This window comes from Notothenia rossii (assembly GCF_949606895.1).
Source record: "Notothenia rossii genome assembly, chromosome: 2".
Taxonomy (NCBI): domain Eukaryota; kingdom Metazoa; phylum Chordata; class Actinopteri; order Perciformes; family Nototheniidae; genus Notothenia; species Notothenia rossii.
Window position 1 is genome coordinate 5,153,373 of NC_136904.1, and position 20,584 is coordinate 5,173,956.

General features: G+C 42.2%; 1 protein-coding gene across 1 annotated transcript in view; it reads left to right on the plus strand.

Moving 5' to 3' along the window:
- LOC307027956 (uncharacterized protein) overlaps positions 1–20,584 on the plus strand; it is a gene marked incomplete at its 5' end in the record, with an annotated part of 181,547 nt that overhangs the window by 130,876 nt on the left and 30,087 nt on the right. Inside the window, 7 exon segments of the mRNA XM_079662650.1 lie at positions 6,523–6,670; positions 7,850–7,952; positions 10,590–10,632; positions 10,912–11,023; positions 19,293–19,443; positions 19,943–19,947; positions 20,068–20,093. Of these exon segments, the coding sequence (XP_079518776.1) occupies positions 6,523–6,670; positions 7,850–7,952; positions 10,590–10,632; positions 10,912–11,023; positions 19,293–19,443; positions 19,943–19,947; positions 20,068–20,093 (588 nt within the window).

Genomic DNA, 20,584 nt, shown 5'->3' on the forward strand with positions numbered 1-20,584 from the left:
CAGGTATTTGAGTTCAACATGTAAGAAGTAGAAAGTACAGGTATTTGTGTTCAACATGTAAGAAGTAGAAAGTACAGGTATTTGTGTTCAACATGTAAGAAGTAGAAAGTACAGGTATTTGTGTTCAACATGTAAGAAGTAGAAAGTACAGGTATTTGAGTTCAACATGTAAGAAGTAGAAAGTACAGGTATTTGTGTTCAACATGTAAGAAGTAGAAAGTACAGGTATTTGAGTTCAACATGTAAGAAGTAGAAAGTACAGGTATTTGAGTTCAACATGTAGGAAGTAGAAAGTACAGGTATTTGAGTTCAACATGTAAGAAGTAGAAAGTACGAAGTTGTCAGAAAGATAAGTAGTGGAGTAAAGTACTGATACCAGAAATATTTACTTCAGTGCAGTAACAAAGTATTTGTACTCCACTACTCTGCACCCAAACACAGTATAACAACCAGTTTATTACATCTGACATCTGACGGTATCAACCTGTCCAGTTAGGAAGCAGTAGTGTTGAATGTTGTTTGTTTTAAGGGGTTTCATTCAGTAACTATCTTACATGTTGACGTCATTGCTCCAGGACAAGAGCAGAGTCATCCCATGATCTCGGATAAATCCACTAGGCGGATTTGTTTCTTGTTAAATGACCTTAAAGTGAGCTGACAGGTGGATTGTGTTGCCAGGTTAGCTGTTTCCCATTGTTTCCAGTCTTCGTGCTAAGCTAAGCTAAGCCTCTACTGGTTCAAGCTTCATATTGAAAGTGGCCCTATTCTTCTTTTGGGGTGTTCCCTCTCCTGTAGTGTGTGATATAGGTTTTGGTGCAAGTAAGTGATCGGCAAAGGGCTTAAAATCCCTGCGGGGGCGGGACATCCGGAACACGTGTGTTTCTATTGGCTAGCGCTCCAACACATTGCACGTGATAGGCTAAAGGGGCAGGACATCTCTAAGCTGTTGACCAATCACAACAGAGCCGGCCAGCTAACCAATCAGAGCGGACTGGGCTCTGGTTTCAGACAGAGGGTGAAAAGAGCTGCTGCAGCACAGGCAGTATGAGAAGAATAAAGAGCTTTTTGTGAGATTACTCGATTATGACGTGTGCAGATGTCAGAGCATCTGTGTTGCCATTTGTTTGCTGTCGCTAGCAAAATTGCACACACACACACACACACACACACACACACACACACACACACACACACACACACACACACACACACACACACACACACATGTACACACACATGTACACACACACACACACACAAACACACACACACACACACACACACACTCACACTCACACTCACACTCACTCACACTCACACTCGTACACACACACACACACACACACACACACACACACACACACACACACTCACACTCACACTCACACTCACTCACACTCACACTCACACTCACACACACACACACACACACACACACACACACACGAGAGACTCAGAGACACATGTACAGTAATCATCAGTTGACACTTCACACCCGCATGACGCATGTCTCCACTCATGCAGAGCACATTAACAACAAGACCTCGACATCTTTATTGAAAAGCTTCCGGCGTTTCAATCAGCTGCTTCTTTATGATTTGTATCGGTTCAATAACCTTAGCTTTCATCTGAGTCTTCCTGTAAAGTGCAACTGATGGGAGAAACAAATATATCTTCTGAGGTCTTTTGTATCACCGGAAATGTAATAATACATTTCTTAATCAGCTCCAATATCTAGAATGTGCATCCCTGATTTCTGTGACTATCTTTTACTGAGTCACTTTTTGAAGAGTTTTCTTGTTCTTAGTGAGAAGAGTGCGATAAATATTAAACATGCCCTAGTATATCTCTGAGCGGTCGACCAATCACAACAGAGAAGATTGGGCTAATAGGAGGAGTTAAAACAGGAGAACACAACACAATAATAATAATATAAGAATGAATCAGCTAACATAATGAGTTAACCCTTTGCTGGTTTCAGCTTCATTCTTCTCATCCTACTCCCCTCTATCAGCAAATTAATCATTAATCATTCATGTATTGTGTTTGTATTGACCCCTTAAACCCCAGCTTATTTTACCCATAATGCACCTCTCTCTCTAATCCGTCACCTCCAGCTCCATCCATATCTCTGGAGAGGAGAAACCAACCTTTCACAGAAGAAGGTACCGATAAATCCCCTCCATTAGTTCATGTGGTGCTAAGTTAGCTCGCGCTAGGTGACGTAGCATAGCCGTTCTCCCACTTTTATTTAAATATGCTTGTTGATCTTTAGCTGCGCTGTGCTCCATCCTTGCAGGACACTACGCTGAGTTTTATCCCGTGTTATTTGTATTAAATAAATACAAATGTTGTGTAAGTTGAATCAACAAAGGGTCGTTTTGGAGGCTAACGGCCCGTCCACATTATAGCTTCAAAAAAGCTTGGAGCTGGGCGTGTCTGAAGCTTGGGGATTTTATTCGAGCACCGCGACCAACAACCAATCACATGAATGTCCCGCCCCCGGCATACAAAGCAAAAAACCCCGGGGATTTTATGCGAGCAATATACATATATATATATATATATATATATATATATATAAACTCCCCAAACAGGCGAAAACCTACCAGTTTCACCCACTGTCTCTGCCACCTCCCTCCATGCCTGGTTCCTCCGGTTTGTATCCCGGTAAATAGTTCTGGTCGTAAAGAACCGGGTGATTTGCTACCGTAATTTCTCGTTTGGAATATGAGGAAATTAACTGCGGTCTAGCTCTCCTAGCTTGCACGCGGTTTGATTGGCTAGCGCTTGAACTGTCAGATTTGCATAAACGGGATTTGATTGGCTGACGCTGGCTACTCCGGCGTCTCCGGCTTCAGAATTTGAACATTGTTCAACTTTTGCAACCTGAAACGCAAATGGGCAGACGCGTTGGAAACCGTTTTTGAAGCTGTCGAAGCTGTAGTGTGGACGGGCCGTAACACGCCTGCAGTTGATGGATTGACAGCTGAGCTTGTGTGTTATACGTTTCTGTATAGGACTGTTATATATGCATGAGTAATATTATTATGTTTCTAATGTATCTAGGCGAAGAAATACAGATTTCAAGATTTCATTTTCCAGCTCTTTATCACCTGAAAATACATTGTCCATTTGGGGTATACATTTATATATAAATAAACCCTTATTACACTGTTATTACATAATTAATACATCCAAATTACACCTTTTTATATACTCATATCACACTGTTATTAAACCATTATTACACCCACATTACACCCTTATTACACTATTAGTAGAAGAAGATGAATCTGTATTTATCCCCATAGGGGGAATTCAGTACACCCATATCAGACTTATCATCAATACTACACCCAGATTACACATTTTACACGTTTTTAAAACCCAACAGCGAAGTCTCTTTCCGTGAAACATGACATGGTTTCCTGGAGTTATGTCACAGATCTTACCGTGATATTTGTAATGTAGGGACTACTTTCTCAGGCTCTAATAAAGAAATAGGAGAACACCGTCTATAGGTCAGCCATCGGGCAACACTCTTCAATCACAATGTGTTTACCACAGCTTTCAATAGCATGATTAGCACGTAGGCTATTTTCAAACTGTTGCATTTCTTAGAAACGGGTTAAAGTTCTGTACCCTGTGTTCTGATGATCTAACCACGACACTGCATCAGGAAGTGAACTTAAACCTATGTGCAGTGTTTATACTTACGTGTGTGTGTGTGTGTGTGTGTGTGTGTGTGTGTGTGTGTGTGTGTGTGTGTGTGTGTGTGTGTGTGTGTGTGTGTGTGTGTGTGTGTGTGTGTGTGTGTGTGTGTGTGTGTGTGTGTGTGTGTGTGTGTGTGTGTGTGTGTGTGTGTGTGTGTGTGTGTGTGTGTGTGTGTGTGTGTGTGTGTGTGTGTGTGTGTGTGTGTGTGTGTGTGTGTGTCACCTTCTTTGAATAGGGTGTATTTACATGTATTTGCATTTGTCGTTATTGTGTGTGTGTTAGTTAGGAGTGTGTGTGTGTCTCTCAGTGGGACAGGATGTAGTTATCCTGGGAGGAAACAGGCTTTATTATGGCAGATATACTCGTGTTCGTCCACAGGTGAGTGCTGCTCTGCGCTGGACTCTGGTAGTCAGCACTATGTGATCGTTTAGTTGAGGTCAGTGATGTTTGAATTAGGGATGCGTTGATACAGATATTAAAAACCAGGCCGTTACTAAACCACTTGATCAGCTTTCAGAGACATTCGGTCCAACCTATACAATTTAATTGTTGTATATCTTCATTATATACTGGATTTTTCAAAATAATCTTGGTGTTTTTGAAGATATTCCATGATTTGTCAACTAAAAGATTATAAGATGATTGACAGAAGAATAATAGTCATCTGTTTTTGTGATATATTAACTGTAAAAGTCATTTCCGATGCAAAAACTGCAGATATTTTGCTTTTTTGGCTTTTTTTATTACATTTATTTAAACATTAATGGGTTGTGGACTAACAAAATAAGACATTTGAATTTTTATTTTTATTTGGAAGGACATTTTTCACAATTTTCCAATGAATCAATAAAACTATAGGCAGATTAATTGATAATGAAATAACTCATTAATACAGCTCTCTAATTTCTTTAATTGCTGCATGTAGTTGATCAGAGATACCAGCAAGTCACACCTGATGCTGTCTTAATATAACGTCAAATAATGATCCCAGTGAGGCGTGCAGCTTATTAATACACACTGGTTTGGGATCAGTGCTCGTTAGGGACTCGAGGTATAAATCAGGTCTGAAGAAGTGGGATTTCTTCTCCCTACATTTGAATGTGTTGGCCGATGATTTGCTGGATCATGGAGTGCCAAACAAACCGGAGATAAGACAGATTTACGGGCGCAGCGTGGAGTATCCCAGCGCCCGTCCGAAGCATCGCTCATCCTGAAATGTAGCTGCACTGTTCCTCTCCATAACCGTTGTATTGGATTCTCCCCGGCCTCTTATTTCCCGTCACAGATCGATGTAATGGGGTTCCTAAATCACAGCAAACCTCCCCGTGCAGAGGCTGATGTTGGGAGACACTCAGCTGTAAATCTGATGCAAACCCAGCTGCTCAAAGTGTGTGTGTGTGTGTGTGTGTGTGTGTGTGTGTGTGTGTGTGTGTGTGTGTGTGTGTGTGTGTGTGTGTGTGTGTGTGTGTGTGTGTGTGTGTGTGTGTGTGTGTGTGTGTGTGTGTGTGTGTGTGTGTGTGTGTGTGTGTGTGTGTGTGTGTGTGTGTGTGTGTGTGTGTGTGTGTGTGTGTGTGTGTGTGTGTGTGTGTGTGTGTGTGTGTGTGTGTGTGTGTGTGTGTGTGTGTGTGTCAGGTTTGATTAGCCCATAGTTTCTGGATATGCTGCTGCTACGCAAAACATTCACACATTGGGATCAATAAAGTACTTCTCCATCTATCTGTCTATCATATCCTTCAATGCTGGACCTGGACATGTTATTTTAAATAGAAAACCAATTAATCAATAATGAATAATGATGGGTAAGATAATATACCTCTCCAATATTGGGAATGGAGTCAATATACTGTAGTTGCCATACGAGTAAAAACAATGGCAATTTCTCCATATTTACTCAAACACACGCAGTCACTGCACCAATCTCACAGCTGACTTCTTTTAACAAGTTAAGGTTTATTTACAATTATTCAAAACAAAGAAATGGTGCTCAGCTGATGAATGTCCGTGGCTGCTGCTTCCTTATATGTTGGGAGATCCTGAGTCAGGCATTTCCTTTGAGATGAGTCTCACTTATAAACATATTCTTTAAGCTCTTTAAATGGTAAAGACCTCACTGTGGATGTCCCTCCTCTGGCTTCACCCCAAATACTTTCCCATACTTTGTTGAAGCTGCATCTCCTTTTCTTTCTCTTACTTTCCATCCAAAATGTGCACCTCGGTAGCTTGTGTTGTTTTGATCAGAATCAGAATCAGGTTTATCACCAGGAAGGTTGACACATACGAGGACTTGGTGTCGTGGTGCATAGATACAAACACAACAATTAAAAACACAGATAGAAAACTAATTGAAGGAAACTATAATAACATTACAAATATATTATAAAATATAGCAGTATTTACATTGAATATTATTGAAATCTTAGAAATGGAATTGGAATAAAATATGTGCAGTAATGAAAAAATAAATAATTGTAAACATTATGTGCATTAATGTAATGACTGATTGACATCTGACACAGCCAATGGTGTTAGCGCTCTCATGCTTTCTACATAGCCATTGGAAAAAAGACAAGTTTTAGGAGGACGACTGTCAATGAGATGTGGGACATGGTGTCAATGTGCGCAGGAGAAGTGATAGACCCCTCTGAGGGGCTGAAACAGAGGGGTCTGAGGCTGCAATGGGTGGTCTGCTTGGTACTTTGAGCAAAACACGTCATAGACATGTTTTGTATACATATGGCCCTGTAATATATTTTTCAGATATAGCATGAGCTTTAAGTAACCTCTGTCCTCTTTCTGTCCTCACAGCTACAGCCTGGAGGGTCTCAGCGGGATCCAGGAGGATCTGAGGGGCCCGGTCACAGCTCAGAGGCCCCTCAGAGTCCTGGAGCCCTCGAGGAGACAAGATTACCGGGGATCACTGGTGTCTCTGAGCGAGATCCAGGAGGAGCAGAGGGTCAGCTCACACACACACACACACACACACACACACACACACACACACACACACACACACACACACACACACACACACACACACACACACACACACACACACACACACTCAGAATCAGAATACCTTTATTAGTCCCACAGAGGGAGAATTTAGATTTGTTACAGCAGAAAAGAGCCAAAGACAGCTCACACACACACACACACACACACACACACACACACACACACACACACACACACACACACACACCCTTATGTCCTCTTATGTAAGGGAGGCAAGTCCCCACATGTGACTGTGTAAACAGATGTAGGTCCCCACAAGGATAGTAATGCTAGGACACACACATACACACACACACACACACACACACATACAGACAGAGATGCACACACACCCTTATGTCCCCATAAGGGAGGCAAGTCCCCACATGTGACTGTGTAAACAGATTTAAGTCCCCACATGGATAGTAAAGCTAGGACACACACACACACACATACAGACAGAGATGCACACACACGAACGCACATTTCATATTCTAGTGACATGTATATAGACTTCTTGCACTATTTTGTATTTTTGTATTTTATTATATATGTTGCGTTGCTGGAGGAGCTCAGGTCAGAACAATTACATTGCCATTTCTACACTGTAGCTTTGTGCATGTGACAATACAACATTAGAATCTTTGAACACACACACACACACACACACACACACACACACACACACACACACACACACACACACGCACACACTTCTATCCTTCAGATGTCTTATCCTCACATAATGTCTCGCAGTCCTGAGGGATCCTTAAAAGCGTCCTCGTTCTAATTCACACGAGAGGGAGATGTGTTTGTAAAGCTCGTACACAAACAACAACACTCGTAAACATGGAGGGGAACTTCAGTGACAGATTAGTAAGAATTAATAAACATGCTTTCCCTCCGGCGGCTCCTCATCAAAAATCATTCATTGAGTTTCCTGTTTCCTGTTTGAGTGGCTGCTAGACATAAAGACCCAGCTTTTCATTCATTACCTTGTAGTCTTTATTTATAAACACTTCTGAAGTCAGCGTTTCAGTTCTGCCGCTGCACCTATTGGATGACAAGTGCTCCGTGACCAGTGTTCTGCTTCCTCTTCTTAACGCTCTGAGTCTGACTGAAGTGTCTTTGGGTGCAGAAATTGAGGCGCTACCGGCCCCTGAGGAACAGCTGTCCCCCGATGGCCCTCCCTCTCACCAAGTCTGTGTCCATGCTGGCCATCAGCCAGAGAGACCTCGATGGTGAGTGAGTAGTCATGGTTACACCCTGTCATCGCAGCTCCATGTCATCATCTCTCTAATAACTAATCAAATGACCAACCACGTACCTCTTCTAAATGTTGTTGCAGCTGTTAGGGTTGGCGAGGTTATACCTTCTATATTCTTATCATTTATATTATCAACCTGAGCCGAGGTCTAAGAATAACAACTGTAATCTAAATCCTGATTTGGTTGGGTTCATGTTTCTTAGGTGTCACAGTTTCTTTTTACCTGGACATGTCTCCCTCCTTCTCCTCACTGTGTATAACATTTCTTAATTGTTTTTAATAAGTGTCCTGCTGTCTTTCTGTCTGTCTTCCTTCCTTCCTTCCTTCCTTCCTGCCCCCCCCCCCAGCTGTGGGACACCTGAGGCGTAAGAGGAGAATTTCTTTCTCTTTCAACTTCCCCCCCCTCATCAAATCTAAGTCTCAGTTCCTTTACGGGGAATCTTCATCTAGTGATGATGAGGACAACCTGAGTAAGTGATGATCTGTAGTCATAGCAACACTAGAGAATAGCTGTGGTGTTAGAGCGTCACTAGTTTCCTATCCTAACCCAATGAAGGACCCAAAACATTAGGAATCAAGTTCATATCTTTGACAAAGATGGGACCATTGGGTATAGGATATACAACCTAAGACAATGCTAGTGAGCTTCTGCTTAGATATGACCATCCATGCTCTCATGAGAATGATTTCTGCATTTGTTATCTGTTGACTGTATCCTAGATGATGTTGTTTTGTTTTAATTTCCTGTTTTTCTTTCTTTATCTGATTTGTGGAGTTATAATTGTTTTATGTATGAAATAATGTCGTGTCATGTCAGCCCTGTAACCATATCTTTTCTCAAGAAGCAGAACAAGAAACACGTGAGATATTTATATTATCGTTAGGGCCAGAAAAGAACGGAGGACCTATTATGATCGCTTTGGTTTTCATTATTTAGTTCTCCTGGAAGTAAATCACATTTTTGAAGGCCTTACAATCTAAACTTTTACATATATTATATATATATATTTGTTCGTGGTCGCGTTCTTGGACTCTCGCTAAAAAACTTGCCCCGTAATAAGTTGCCAAAAGGCAGCCCCTCGTTCAGGTTCTACCTATACATTTGATATTTGGTAGGTATATGTAGCACGGTGAGATGCACAGAAAAGCCTCTTGGAGTCATACCGTAAACTCAACAGGGAGACGGACATGTTTTATTTGTTGTACAACTTTTAGCCAATTTCTGCACTTTTCACATTGAACAAACTCCTACAGTTTTCATCAGATTGACTTCCAATGTGGTTAGTTCTTTCTCGTTGCCCCAGTGGAAACACTTTTCCCTCATCGTCCTGTTTAAGATTTGCTTCTCTGGTGCAGAGCAGGTCAGAGGAGAGAGAAACGACTCTCTAGGAAGGTGTATAGCTACGTTTAACAGATTCAAAGAATGTGTGGTGATTTCTGGGCAAAGCCTGCAGTGTTTGCTTTGATGTGAAATCAGAAAGAAACACAACTAGGTCAGAGATTAAGTAACAGATAGCAACAGTTTGGCAGGAAGTCTGACCTTAAAATACTGTATGAGAAGGAAAAGTGTGTTTTGAGAGTTCACGACGTTCGATGTGTTGCAGTCAGATATTTGTTGGAGCTGGTCTCCATCAGCCCTTAGTGTCCCGGCACCGGATCAAAGGAAACACTTTGAACACTCTGAGCTCCGGTTCCTGGCCTCAGTGAGGATCCATCCAGAGCCGCTCTGTTATTGGCTCAAACACAGTGAGAGCCGTTCTGTTATTGGCTCACACACACACACACACACACACACACACACACACACACACACACACACACACACACACACACACACACACACACACACACACACACACACACACACACACACAGTGAGAGGAGCTAATGCTAACACCTGGACGCTACAGGTAGCTGTTGAATGACAGGATGGCGTGCATTACGCATTCATCAGCCCAATTCTTACAGCCAAAAACTCACATATTTTACTTTTATACACTTTTTTTTGTATATTTGTTTGTGTATTCCTATTTTTACATCACTTTTTTTTATTCTTTCACATCATTTTAGGATATTTTTTATTTATTTCCAGACATTTCCCCAGTCATTTTTAGACATTTTATTAAATGTTCAATTATTAATTATTTTATTAAATGTTCAATTATTTTCAAGACACTTTCTACTGTATGTAACTTTCCATTTTATTTCCACATATTTGGAAATGTTTTACATATGTTGGAGACCTTCTTCCAGACGAGTAGCTGTAAATCCATAGAGCTCTTTCATTGTAGGATTAAGTGAATATTTATATTGACATCATATATTTGAATTGCACTTTTTGCCCTCGCTTTAATTACATTTTAATCTGGTATTCAAGGTATTTTTTAACGTCTCACGTATAAGTCTAACTCACTCAAAGTTCAGGTAAATAGAGAATAACCTGGTGGTAAGTGTGGTCGACCTCAAGCTGAGATTGTACTCGCCTTAAAGAGAGGGGAGAGGGAGAACTTCCAAAAACACAGTAAATAAAAAAACTTCTCTCCAGTTTTTCTTTTTTTTATGGTTTTTTAATGAATCTTTACCGCTGACTTCCTCTCTCATTTCTCTCTAGGTATGAGGTCGTTTTCCAGCGCCTCCGGGTCACTAGCATACAGGTCGGTCCAACACACACACACACACACACACACACACACACACACACACACACACACACACACACACACACACACACACACACACACACACACACACACACACACACACACACACACAGCTGCACCTTTTATAGTCCTATAAAGGCACTGTGTGGCTGTGGTTCTCTACAGGACCTTTATTGTGCTGTAAAGAGCTGCTTCAGGAATGTGTGAACAGGTATGAATGCAGCTGTTAGAGGATACATATTAAGTGTGTGTGTGTGTGTGTGTGTGTTGCAGTATATCAGAGGAGGAGCCTGGCCCTCTGCGCAGCGACGCTGACGGAAAGAGTACGACGAAAGTCAGCCGGACGTTCAGCTACCTCAAGAACAAGATGTACAAGAAGACCAGGGTACGAGTTTCATTATCCTTCAAACATCTACTGTCCCCGACAGACTGTACTGAGTCTCATATGAAGCGTGTTGCCCTTTAATAAGCCTCCTGCTACTCCTTTAACACACTTTCAAAATGCATTGATCATTTATTCTGCATTTCTTTACATATATTTTGACAATTTGTACATATTTTCGATCTACTATTTGACCTATATTTCAGACATTTTACATATTTTCCATAGTTCGTTTATATTATTATACTTTTACATTTTGCACATATTATTCAGACATTTTATTACATATTTCCCCCAAAAAATCTCCCATATTTCAGACATTTTTAATTATATTTCAGAGGTTTATTCACATATTTATAGCACATTTTCCACACATTTTTTCACTTTTTTTTTTAATCTTTTCTCATATTTACAGACTTTGTTATTCTACGCATGAAAAGTTTATTATTCCGACGGTATTTTGGCCCTCTTCTCCTCCCGCATTGAACATCGCAGAAACTCCGTTCAAACATCAAAACGTTCAGCTCGGTCGGGAATCGATGGCTATTACTTTTCTCATTCATAACTTTCATAATTCCAGAGATACATCCCATAATACATCACATTTTTAACATTGAAGTCAATGGAGAAAATCTTCAGACTTCAACAAATCTTCATGCAATTCAACTGCTAACTGTTCATTCATACTTTCACTCAGACACCTCATTCCAACTTTAAAATGTTACACATCTTTCTGACATTATTCGTGTAAAACAACTTTTAAATCTGATTATTACTTTTAGAGATATTAAACATTGTTCAGACCTTGTTTTAGAGGTTTTCTTCACATTTTAACATTAACTAGAGTGTGTGATGTCACAGCTAGAGTGGAGGACAGCTTGAAATTCGCATTCATATTGTTTCTTTAAACTGCCATAATTCCCAAACCCTACATTCCTGAGACATCATTTATCATGACAAACGTAGGAAAACATCTCGTAGCTTGAAAAATGACAAATAATTAAGCAAAATAATTAAACAAAATGCTTTTTGAGGGCATGAAGTGACAAAAACGTTCAATATTCCTCCATTAAACCCCATTGTAATTTCAGGCAGATATTTCCTCATGGCAGCAGCCGCACACCTTTAGTTAAACTGCCAAAAAGCCCACATAATTAACCCAAAACTACACACAAATTACACTTCAGATACTCAACTTCCTTGACATGCTTCACGTTTTGAAATTTCACAGATATCTGTTACGGTTCTTCCACAAAACGCTCACATGTAAGAGGTTCATCTCTCATTCAGAACAATGAAGCCTTTGAAGTCTAGGTACCTCGTTAGCTCAAATATAAACACCTGTGTAATGGAACACGATGATGTCATCGCTCCAACTGACATGCTCAGAGCAGCAGACTTCAGATAGCAGTGTGCAAACAGTCCAGCCGTGAAGACATCTACTGGACAGTTTTGATATTTCTTCAAATGCCGTTGCCATGGCAACACAATGCTCGCCTTGAAACACGGTTTTCTCATAACTTCAGTGAAAATACTCCAAACAGCCCAAAACTTCACAGGTTTGGTAACAATGCAGCCATCAACTTATCTAAGCGTATTATGGAATGTCATCAAATGCCGTTGCCATGGCGACAGATCATTCGCCATCAAGTTAGTTCAGAAGTTTGCGGTTCAAATATTCTGCTGCTTTTCCAAGCCTTTTCACTTTCTTTTCTTCTCTCATCACACATTCAAGCCCCCAGTGTTCATGTATCATTTCAAACTAAATTATTCACTTTTTTTCGTACACATTACATTTCAACATAGCAGTTTAGCGTCAGATTTTCAGCATAAAGCATTCCCACTAGCAATTTCTTCAGGCATTCTCTAGTTCCATTTGCTCTCCAGATATTTGATGACAGGAAATGTTTCAAGTATATATCAGACATTTCCCACATATTTCTCCGACATTTAATTACATATTTAGCACTCAAAGTTATTTACATAATTATAGGACGTGATTTGAACACAAAACTCAGCACCACTATGAAACACTCAGTGGTGACATAATTGTGTGTGTGTGTGTGTGTGTGTGTGTGTGTGTGTGTGTGTGTGTGTGTGTGTGTGTGTGTGTGTGTGTGTGTGTGTGTGTGTGTGTGTGTGTGTGTGTGTGTGTGTGTGTGTGTGTGTGTGTGTGTGTGTGTGTGTGTGTGTGTGTGTGTGTGTGTGTGTGTGTGTGTGTGTGTGTGTGTGTGTGTGTGTGTGTGTGTGTGTGTGTCGTAATACTGGCACTGAGGATTGCTTTCTGTGTCTCTGTCCTGTCTACAAGGACATATGATATGTTCTTTTAGTTCAATTTCATCAATTTATGTGGATTTTCTGGTCGGATGACGATGAAAAACCTCAAATTACCTTTTTAGGCAGATTTATTTCTGCATAGCGTAGGCACATTAAAGCCCGAGCAATGACATAAGACTTACTTTCGCAAAATCAAAACATGTTTCCCCACTGCAACCGCTTTATTGTGTCTGTTGAGAGCCCATGTGCACCAGACCAACATATAGACAGACATTTGTTAATTAAACCGTCAATATTTAGATGTTACAATTAACCTCATAAAGAGTCCTGTTTGGGGCAAAGTGGGTCCAGATATAACCTTAAACTGTGCGATAGTGTAGGCGTTGCAGAGAGACACAGAGGGCGAACAGGAAGTGAAACAGGAAGCTGAAGCTGTGGTTTGTATAATCTCTTCTGTAACCTCAGTCTGCTTTTAAAGAGACAGAACAGAGCCACAGCTCAGCCGTATGGATCGTGGTTTTGCAGATAATAAGAACATTCAAAATCGTTGATGTTCAAATTGACACCTGGTTATTGGATTGCATCTATAATTACAAATATTCAGTGACAACCAACAAAGCCACCTCAGCGACCTCAGACCTGTCACACACCACTTTTAACTCTCTCAGATTGAAATGGACGTGACTTTTTAAAATCAAAGATATGAAAAACATTCTCCCCTCGATTTTGCTCGTAATCCAGCCTCCTTGTTCACACGCCCTTTTCCAGACTGAATGTATGTTATTCCTATTGCTTTCGATGGTGAAAATCAGATTAGTAAACCTGCATAACTAACATTTTTTTTTTTTCTTTTGCACCTTTCTTGATATTTCTCCACCCATTTCTTTGCATGTCTATGGTCTGGAACTCCTCCATAGACACTGCTTGTGTAAACATGTTAAAGATGACAAAGCTACTTCTTAAAGCTCTTCTCTTTTGAGTTGTGCTTCAGTCTCTCCACAGTCTCAGTGTTCTTAGAGGATATAGTTTGTGCAGTTTTGAAACGGCGTCTGCAGCAGAGGGTCATTGCAGAAACAGAGGCTCACTTCCTCATCGTCTCTCTCCTGATGGAGCCTCACAGCTGGTAGCAGACACACACACACACACACACACACACACACACACACACAGACACACACACTCACACACACAGACGGAGAGGGATGTTGTACAGGAGGTTCGCAGGGAGCCATGGCTTCTCCCTAAGGTGGAGATGTTGGCTGGAGGTAGGCTAATATAGTTCATGTGACTGTCATAGTGTTAAAAGGCTCGTTGCAGCTGTACGAGCCGATGTCTTGTTTTCCAGTGAAGTCGTCGCCAGTTAAAGTGTCCTTCACTCGTTCTGTTTGAATCTGTCGCAAGAGGTTACTTCTGAATGCTTGTGGCCAAAATCTAAACGAGCTAAAAAAATGAAGACAGCAGTGGCACTGACTGGCATTTGGTAGGGAGCCACAAGGTTCCTTGTTCAAGTATGTTTGCTTAATTCAGTTGTTTAAATGTCGTTAGTGGTTACTTTATAAACAATCCTTAAAAAAGTATTAACTTAAAAATAATTGGTCGTCCTTGCTATATACATGTGAAGCATCATATTTAAAAGAAAAACGATTCTTGAAATAAGATACTGTGGTTTCTAGTTTTTGGAAGTGTTAGACCTGCTTTGGTTAAGAAGCTGTTGCAGGAAGTGAGAATGAGGAAGTATTCACGTCCTTTACTTCAGTAAAAGTCACAATACACGTTAAAGGACAGCTTTTAAAAGCCCACTTGTGTAAAAGTACAAAGGTGTGATCAGAAATGGTAGACAAAAGTCAAATGAAAAGAAAAAGTAGTTAAAGAAAAATAACTTCCATGCTTCATATATAATTATATGCATGACATTATAATATTTGTAGTGTTGGATTAATAAAGTTGTTCACTGTTCTAAATAATAATTCATGATAAAGACTTCTTATTCAAGTCTTCAAATGCTCTACTTTAAAGAGTTCTCTCTTGCTGATGTTCAGGTGTATATCAGTATGTAGTGTCTCTACTTTAAAGAGTCCTCTCCTGATGATGTTCAGGTGTATATCAGTGTGTAGTGTCTCTACTTTAAAGAGTCCTCTCCTGCTGATGTTCAGGTGTATATCAGTATGTAGTCTCTCTACTTTAAAGAGTCCTCTCCTGCTGATGTTCAGGTGTATATCAGTATGTAGTGTCTCTACTTTAAAGAGTCCTCTCCTGCTGATGTTCAGGTGTATATCAGTATGTAGTGTCTCTACTTTAAAGAGTCCTCTCCTGCTGATGTTCAGGTGTATATCAGTATGTAGTGTCTCTACTTTAAAGAGTCCTCTCCTGCTGATATTCAGGTGTATATCAGTATGTAGTGTCTCTACTTTAAAGAGTCCTCTCCTGCTGATGTTCAGGTGTATGTAGTGTCCCTACTTTAAAGAGTCCTCTCCTGCTGATGTTCAGGTGTATATCAGTATGTAGTGTCTCTACTTTAAAGAGTGCTCTCCTGCTGATGTTCAGGTGTATATCAGTATGTAGTGTCTCTACTTTAAAGAGTCCTCTCCTGCTGATGTTCAGGTGTATATCAGTATGTAGTGTCTCTACTTTAAAGAGTCCTCTCCTGCTGATGTTCAGGTGTATATCAATATGTAGTGTCTCTACTTTAAAGATTGGTTAGCTGGCCAGCTCTGTTGTGATTGGTCAACTGCTTAAAGATGTCCCGCCCCTTAGCCTATCATGTACAATATGTTGAAGCCAATAGAGGCGCATAATGATGTCAATATGTTAAGGAAATAAACAAAGGAGTCCAATGGAGTGGGATTGTAGCCTTTGCAGACCGTTTACATGCACTAAAACCTATAAAACACACTACAGGAAAGAGAACACCCGGAAAAAGCAGAATAGGGCCTCTTTAAACCCTGCCGTCTCTCAATGAGCAGCAGAGTGTCAGAACTCTGCGGTTTCCTCTAACCAAGAGGCCCGCGGCGGCCATTAAAAAAGCTGGAAACTCCACTTCCCCGTTTCTTCTGGGTCTGGGTGGAGGCTCTGGGTGGAGGCTCTGGGTGGAGGCTCTGGGTGGAGGCTCTGGGTGGAGGCTCTGGGTGGAGGCTCTGGGTGGAGGCTCTTCGTGGAGGCTCTGTGTGGAGGCTCTGGGGTGGAGGCTATGTGTGGAGGCTCTGGGTAGAGGCTCTGGGTAGAGGCTCTGGGTGGAGGCTCTGGGGTGGAGGCTATGTGTGGAGGCTATGTGTGGAGGCTCTGAGTAGAGGCTCTGTGTGGAGGCTCTGTGTGGAGGCTCTGGGGTGGAGGCTATGTGTGGAGGCTCTGGGTAGAGGCTCTGGGTAGAGGCTCTGGGTGGAGGCTCTGGGGTGGAGGCTATGTGTGGAGGCTCTGTGTGGAGGCTCTGGGGTGGAGGCTATGTGTGGAGGCTATGTGTGGAGGCTCTGAGTAGAGGCTCTGGGTGGAGGCTCTGGGTGGAGGCTCTGGGTGGAGGCTCTGGGTGGAGGCTCTGGGTGGAGGCTATGGGTAGAGGCTCTGGGTAGAGGCTCTGGGTGGAGGCTCTGGGTAGAGGCTCTGTGTAGAGGCTCTGAGTAGAGGCTCTGGGTAGAGGCTCTGTGTAGAGGCTCTGGGTGGAGGCTCTGGGTGGAGGCTCTGTGTGGAGGCTCTGGGTGGAGGCTCTGTGTGGAGGCTCTGTGTGGAGGCTCTGGGTGGAGGCTCTGGGTGGAGGCTCTGTTTGGAGGCTCTGTGTGGAGGCTCTGGGTGGAGGCTCTGGGTGGAGGCTCTGGGTGGAGGCTCTGGGTAGAGGCTATGTGTGGAGGCTCTGGGTGGAGGCTCTGGGTGGAGGCTCTGCGTGGAGGCTCTGGGTGGAGGCTCTGGGTGGAGGCTCTGGGTAGAGGCTCTGTGTGGAGGCTCTGGGTAGAGGCTCTGGGTAGAGGCTCTGGGTGGAGGCTCTGGGTAGAGGCTCTGTGTGGAGGCTCTGGGTAGAGGCTCTGGGTGGAGGCTCTGGGTGGAGGCTCTGGGTAGAGGCTCTGGGTAGAGGCTCTGGGTGGAGGCTCTGGGTGGAGGCTCTGGGTAGAGGCTCTGGGTAGAGGCTCTGGGTGGAGGCTCTGGGTGGAGGCTCTGTGTGGAGGCTCTGGGTGGAGGCTCTGGGTGGAGGCTCTGGGTGGAGGCTCTGGGTGGAGACTCTGGGTGGAGGCTCTGGGTAGAGGCTCTGGGTGGAGGCTCTGGGTGGAGGCTCTGTGTGGAGGCTCTGTGTGGAGGCTCTGGGTAGAGGCTCTGGGTAGAGGCTCTGGGTAGAGGCTCTGGGTGGAGGCTCTGGGTAGAGGCTCTGGGTAGAGGCTCTGGGTAGAGGCTCTGGGTGGAGGCTCTGGGTGGAGGCTCTGTGTGGAGGCTCTGGGTAGAGGCTCTGGGTAGAGGCTCTGGGTGGAGGCTCTGTGTGGAGGCTCTGGGTAGAGGCTCTGGGTGGGGGCTCTGGGTGGAGGCTCTGTGTGGAGGCTCTGGGTAGAGGCTCTGGGTGGGGGCTCTGGGTGGAGGCTCTGGGTAGAGGCTCTGGGTGGAGGCTCTGGGTGGAGGCTTTGTGTGGATGCTATGTGTGGAGGCTCTGGGTGGAGGCTCTGGGTGGAGGCTCTGGGTGGAGGCTCTGGGTAGAGGCTCTGGGTGGAGGCTCTGGGTGGAGGCTCTGGGTGGAGGCTCTGGGTGGAGGCTCTGGGTAGAGGCTCTGGGTGGAGGCTCTGGGTGGAGGCTCTGGGTGGAGGCTCTGGGTGGAGGCTCTGAGTGGAGGCTCTGGGTGGAGGCTCTGGGTGGAGGCTCTGGGTGGAGGCTCTGGGTGGGGGCTCTGGGATGCCATGTAGGAGAAAAGCAGCTCTGTTCTCCCGGCTGGGCTTCACGGTGATTATGATTCAGCTCTGCGCTCAGAGATGACCAACAGCTGAGGATGACCTCGTGCTCAGCCTGTTATGGAAAGGTCAGAGATTTGATTCCCAGACAGCGAGTCTCCGTCTGGAGTCATGCTTCCTGAGGAGCAGCTGAACCCTCCCTGAGGTTTCATCATGAGCACAGTTGAGGAACAGTCGCTGAGGAAACTACAAAATATGGATTATTATCATATTTTATTACTACCCGTACTTAACTTATGTCTTGTGTTCAAACCCCTTCCCCCACATCAGTACTTGGTCAGTTCATACTGCTCTCTGTTGTGTATTTTAATCTAATTCACTTCCTCTTTGTTTGTTGTTTGAATTGTATTTTTTTATAGCGTGCTTTTTGAGTAGATTCTTACTCAATTATTATTTTATGAATATGTTAACTTCTTATAGTCATGTAATTATCATTATTTTATTTATATTTGTATTGCACATTATTATTATTCTCTTATATACATATTTTAATATCATTTAATATTTTTGTTGGAGAATTTATTTTATCTTCTGACGTTTATAAAAATATTTTTATTTATTCGTATTTCTACTATTTTTATTATGTATTTTTTTATTTTTTTATTGGACATTTTAATTGACTTTTTATTGTTAATATAATTTATTTTATTTGTATTTCTTTTTAATGTAAATTCTTACTTCAAATAAACATATTTTTCTCTGTTTTATTTAATTTTTTATTCAATGTTTTACTTTAACTTCTCGTCATTATTTTTATTTCACATTCTAACTTCTACTTCTTATACTTATGTAAATATTTGACATTTATATTTTTCATTTTATTTCCATCTCAAATAGAGCCCTTTAAAACTCTGATTTTGAGTTAAAGTGAATTATAATCACCAGTAATCAGATGAACTGATCCGACTCCCTTTAACATCCAAAGGTCTCCTAACGAGGCCATTTGTTGAGTCTAAATAAAGCGTCCCTTAATAAGCAAAGCCCCCCGCTGTGCGCTGCATCTCAGTGATCATGGAAGCCGACATGTTGTTATAGGTGTTTGTCTCACTGCCTGACTCTGATCTGCTCCACCTGTGCAGGAGAAAGAGAAGAAGGAGAAAGATAAGGATGGGAAGGAGAAGGAGAAGAAGGCGATAAACGGACATCTTTTCTCCCCGCTGACCCCAGGTCAGGGCCAGTGCTTCCAGTGCAGCAAACCCTTCAACAGCAAGGAGGCCTTCCTCTGCTCACGTGAGTCTATCTGTTTGTTTTTGTTGTTTATTCCAGCTCACTGTCGTTGTTTGTGACGCATCGGGACTCCTGTTGCTTTAAGTCTAATAAAAGCCCTTTAACAAAATCAAAGTAAACTTTATTGTCAATCTTTCAGTTTGTGTGTACAGACAGAGAGATCGAAATACCGTTTCCCACAATCCAGAATACAAAAACAAATATATATACACAATCAAAATGGTTGGGATAAAGTGCAGCGAGGCGGTCGTTATTGAAAACCCGACATATTGGGCTTATCACACGGCCACATACTAAACACACAAACGACTCGACTCCCAATATTAATTGTATTGACTGGGAAATGATCGTATTGCTTCCACTAAGAAAAAACTACGGCAGCAACAACTTAATGTAAATGAAATGGCAGCACGGATCAAGGTGTTGAACCCTAACCAGTCCTTAAACACTTCACTTTCTGTCTTTTAACCTCTTTGATTTTCTCTCTCTTGATCCTCCTTAGCAACGGTCATTATGTTGCTTAGCAGCAGTGTGTTATCGACTATTAATAACCTCAGAAATATCCGAATCAAGTTTTCAACTGAGCTGTGTTTTTAAAGGCTTACTCTAATGCTCATTTATTTTAAGGTTGAAAACACAGAATTGGATATACTGTGAGGGGAATCTGACGAGGTCTGCTCGTGGCTTTTTAATTATGCAACACGTCTGTGCAAAACTCACCTGTCTTCAATCCAACTTCATGTATTTTTATAAAGATTGGTGCGGTTAAACGTTATTTCAGTTATTATAAACAGCAGATGAAGAAATAATATCAGTACAGGTTAACCAACTTTCTTGCTGATGTAAATACAGTTCAAAGGATGAAACATTCATAGTTTGATTTATCTGTAATGCTGTGTTTCAGTATGTTGCTATGTTTCAAATGAAAGGGCTCTTGTCTGAGCTTCAGGGTCATTTAGAAGGAGTGAAACTCTCTCAACTTGAATGCAACACAGACAACAGCAGAACAGCTTGTGCATTGTGTTCCTCTGAAGCAGCAGCAGCTCTAAAGAGGATGTTCTTTATTGCTCAAGCTTTTTTGCTGGAAACCTAGAAAAAAGGAAAGGTCCTTAAAAGGAGAAGCAGCTCTGAGATGGATCGCAGT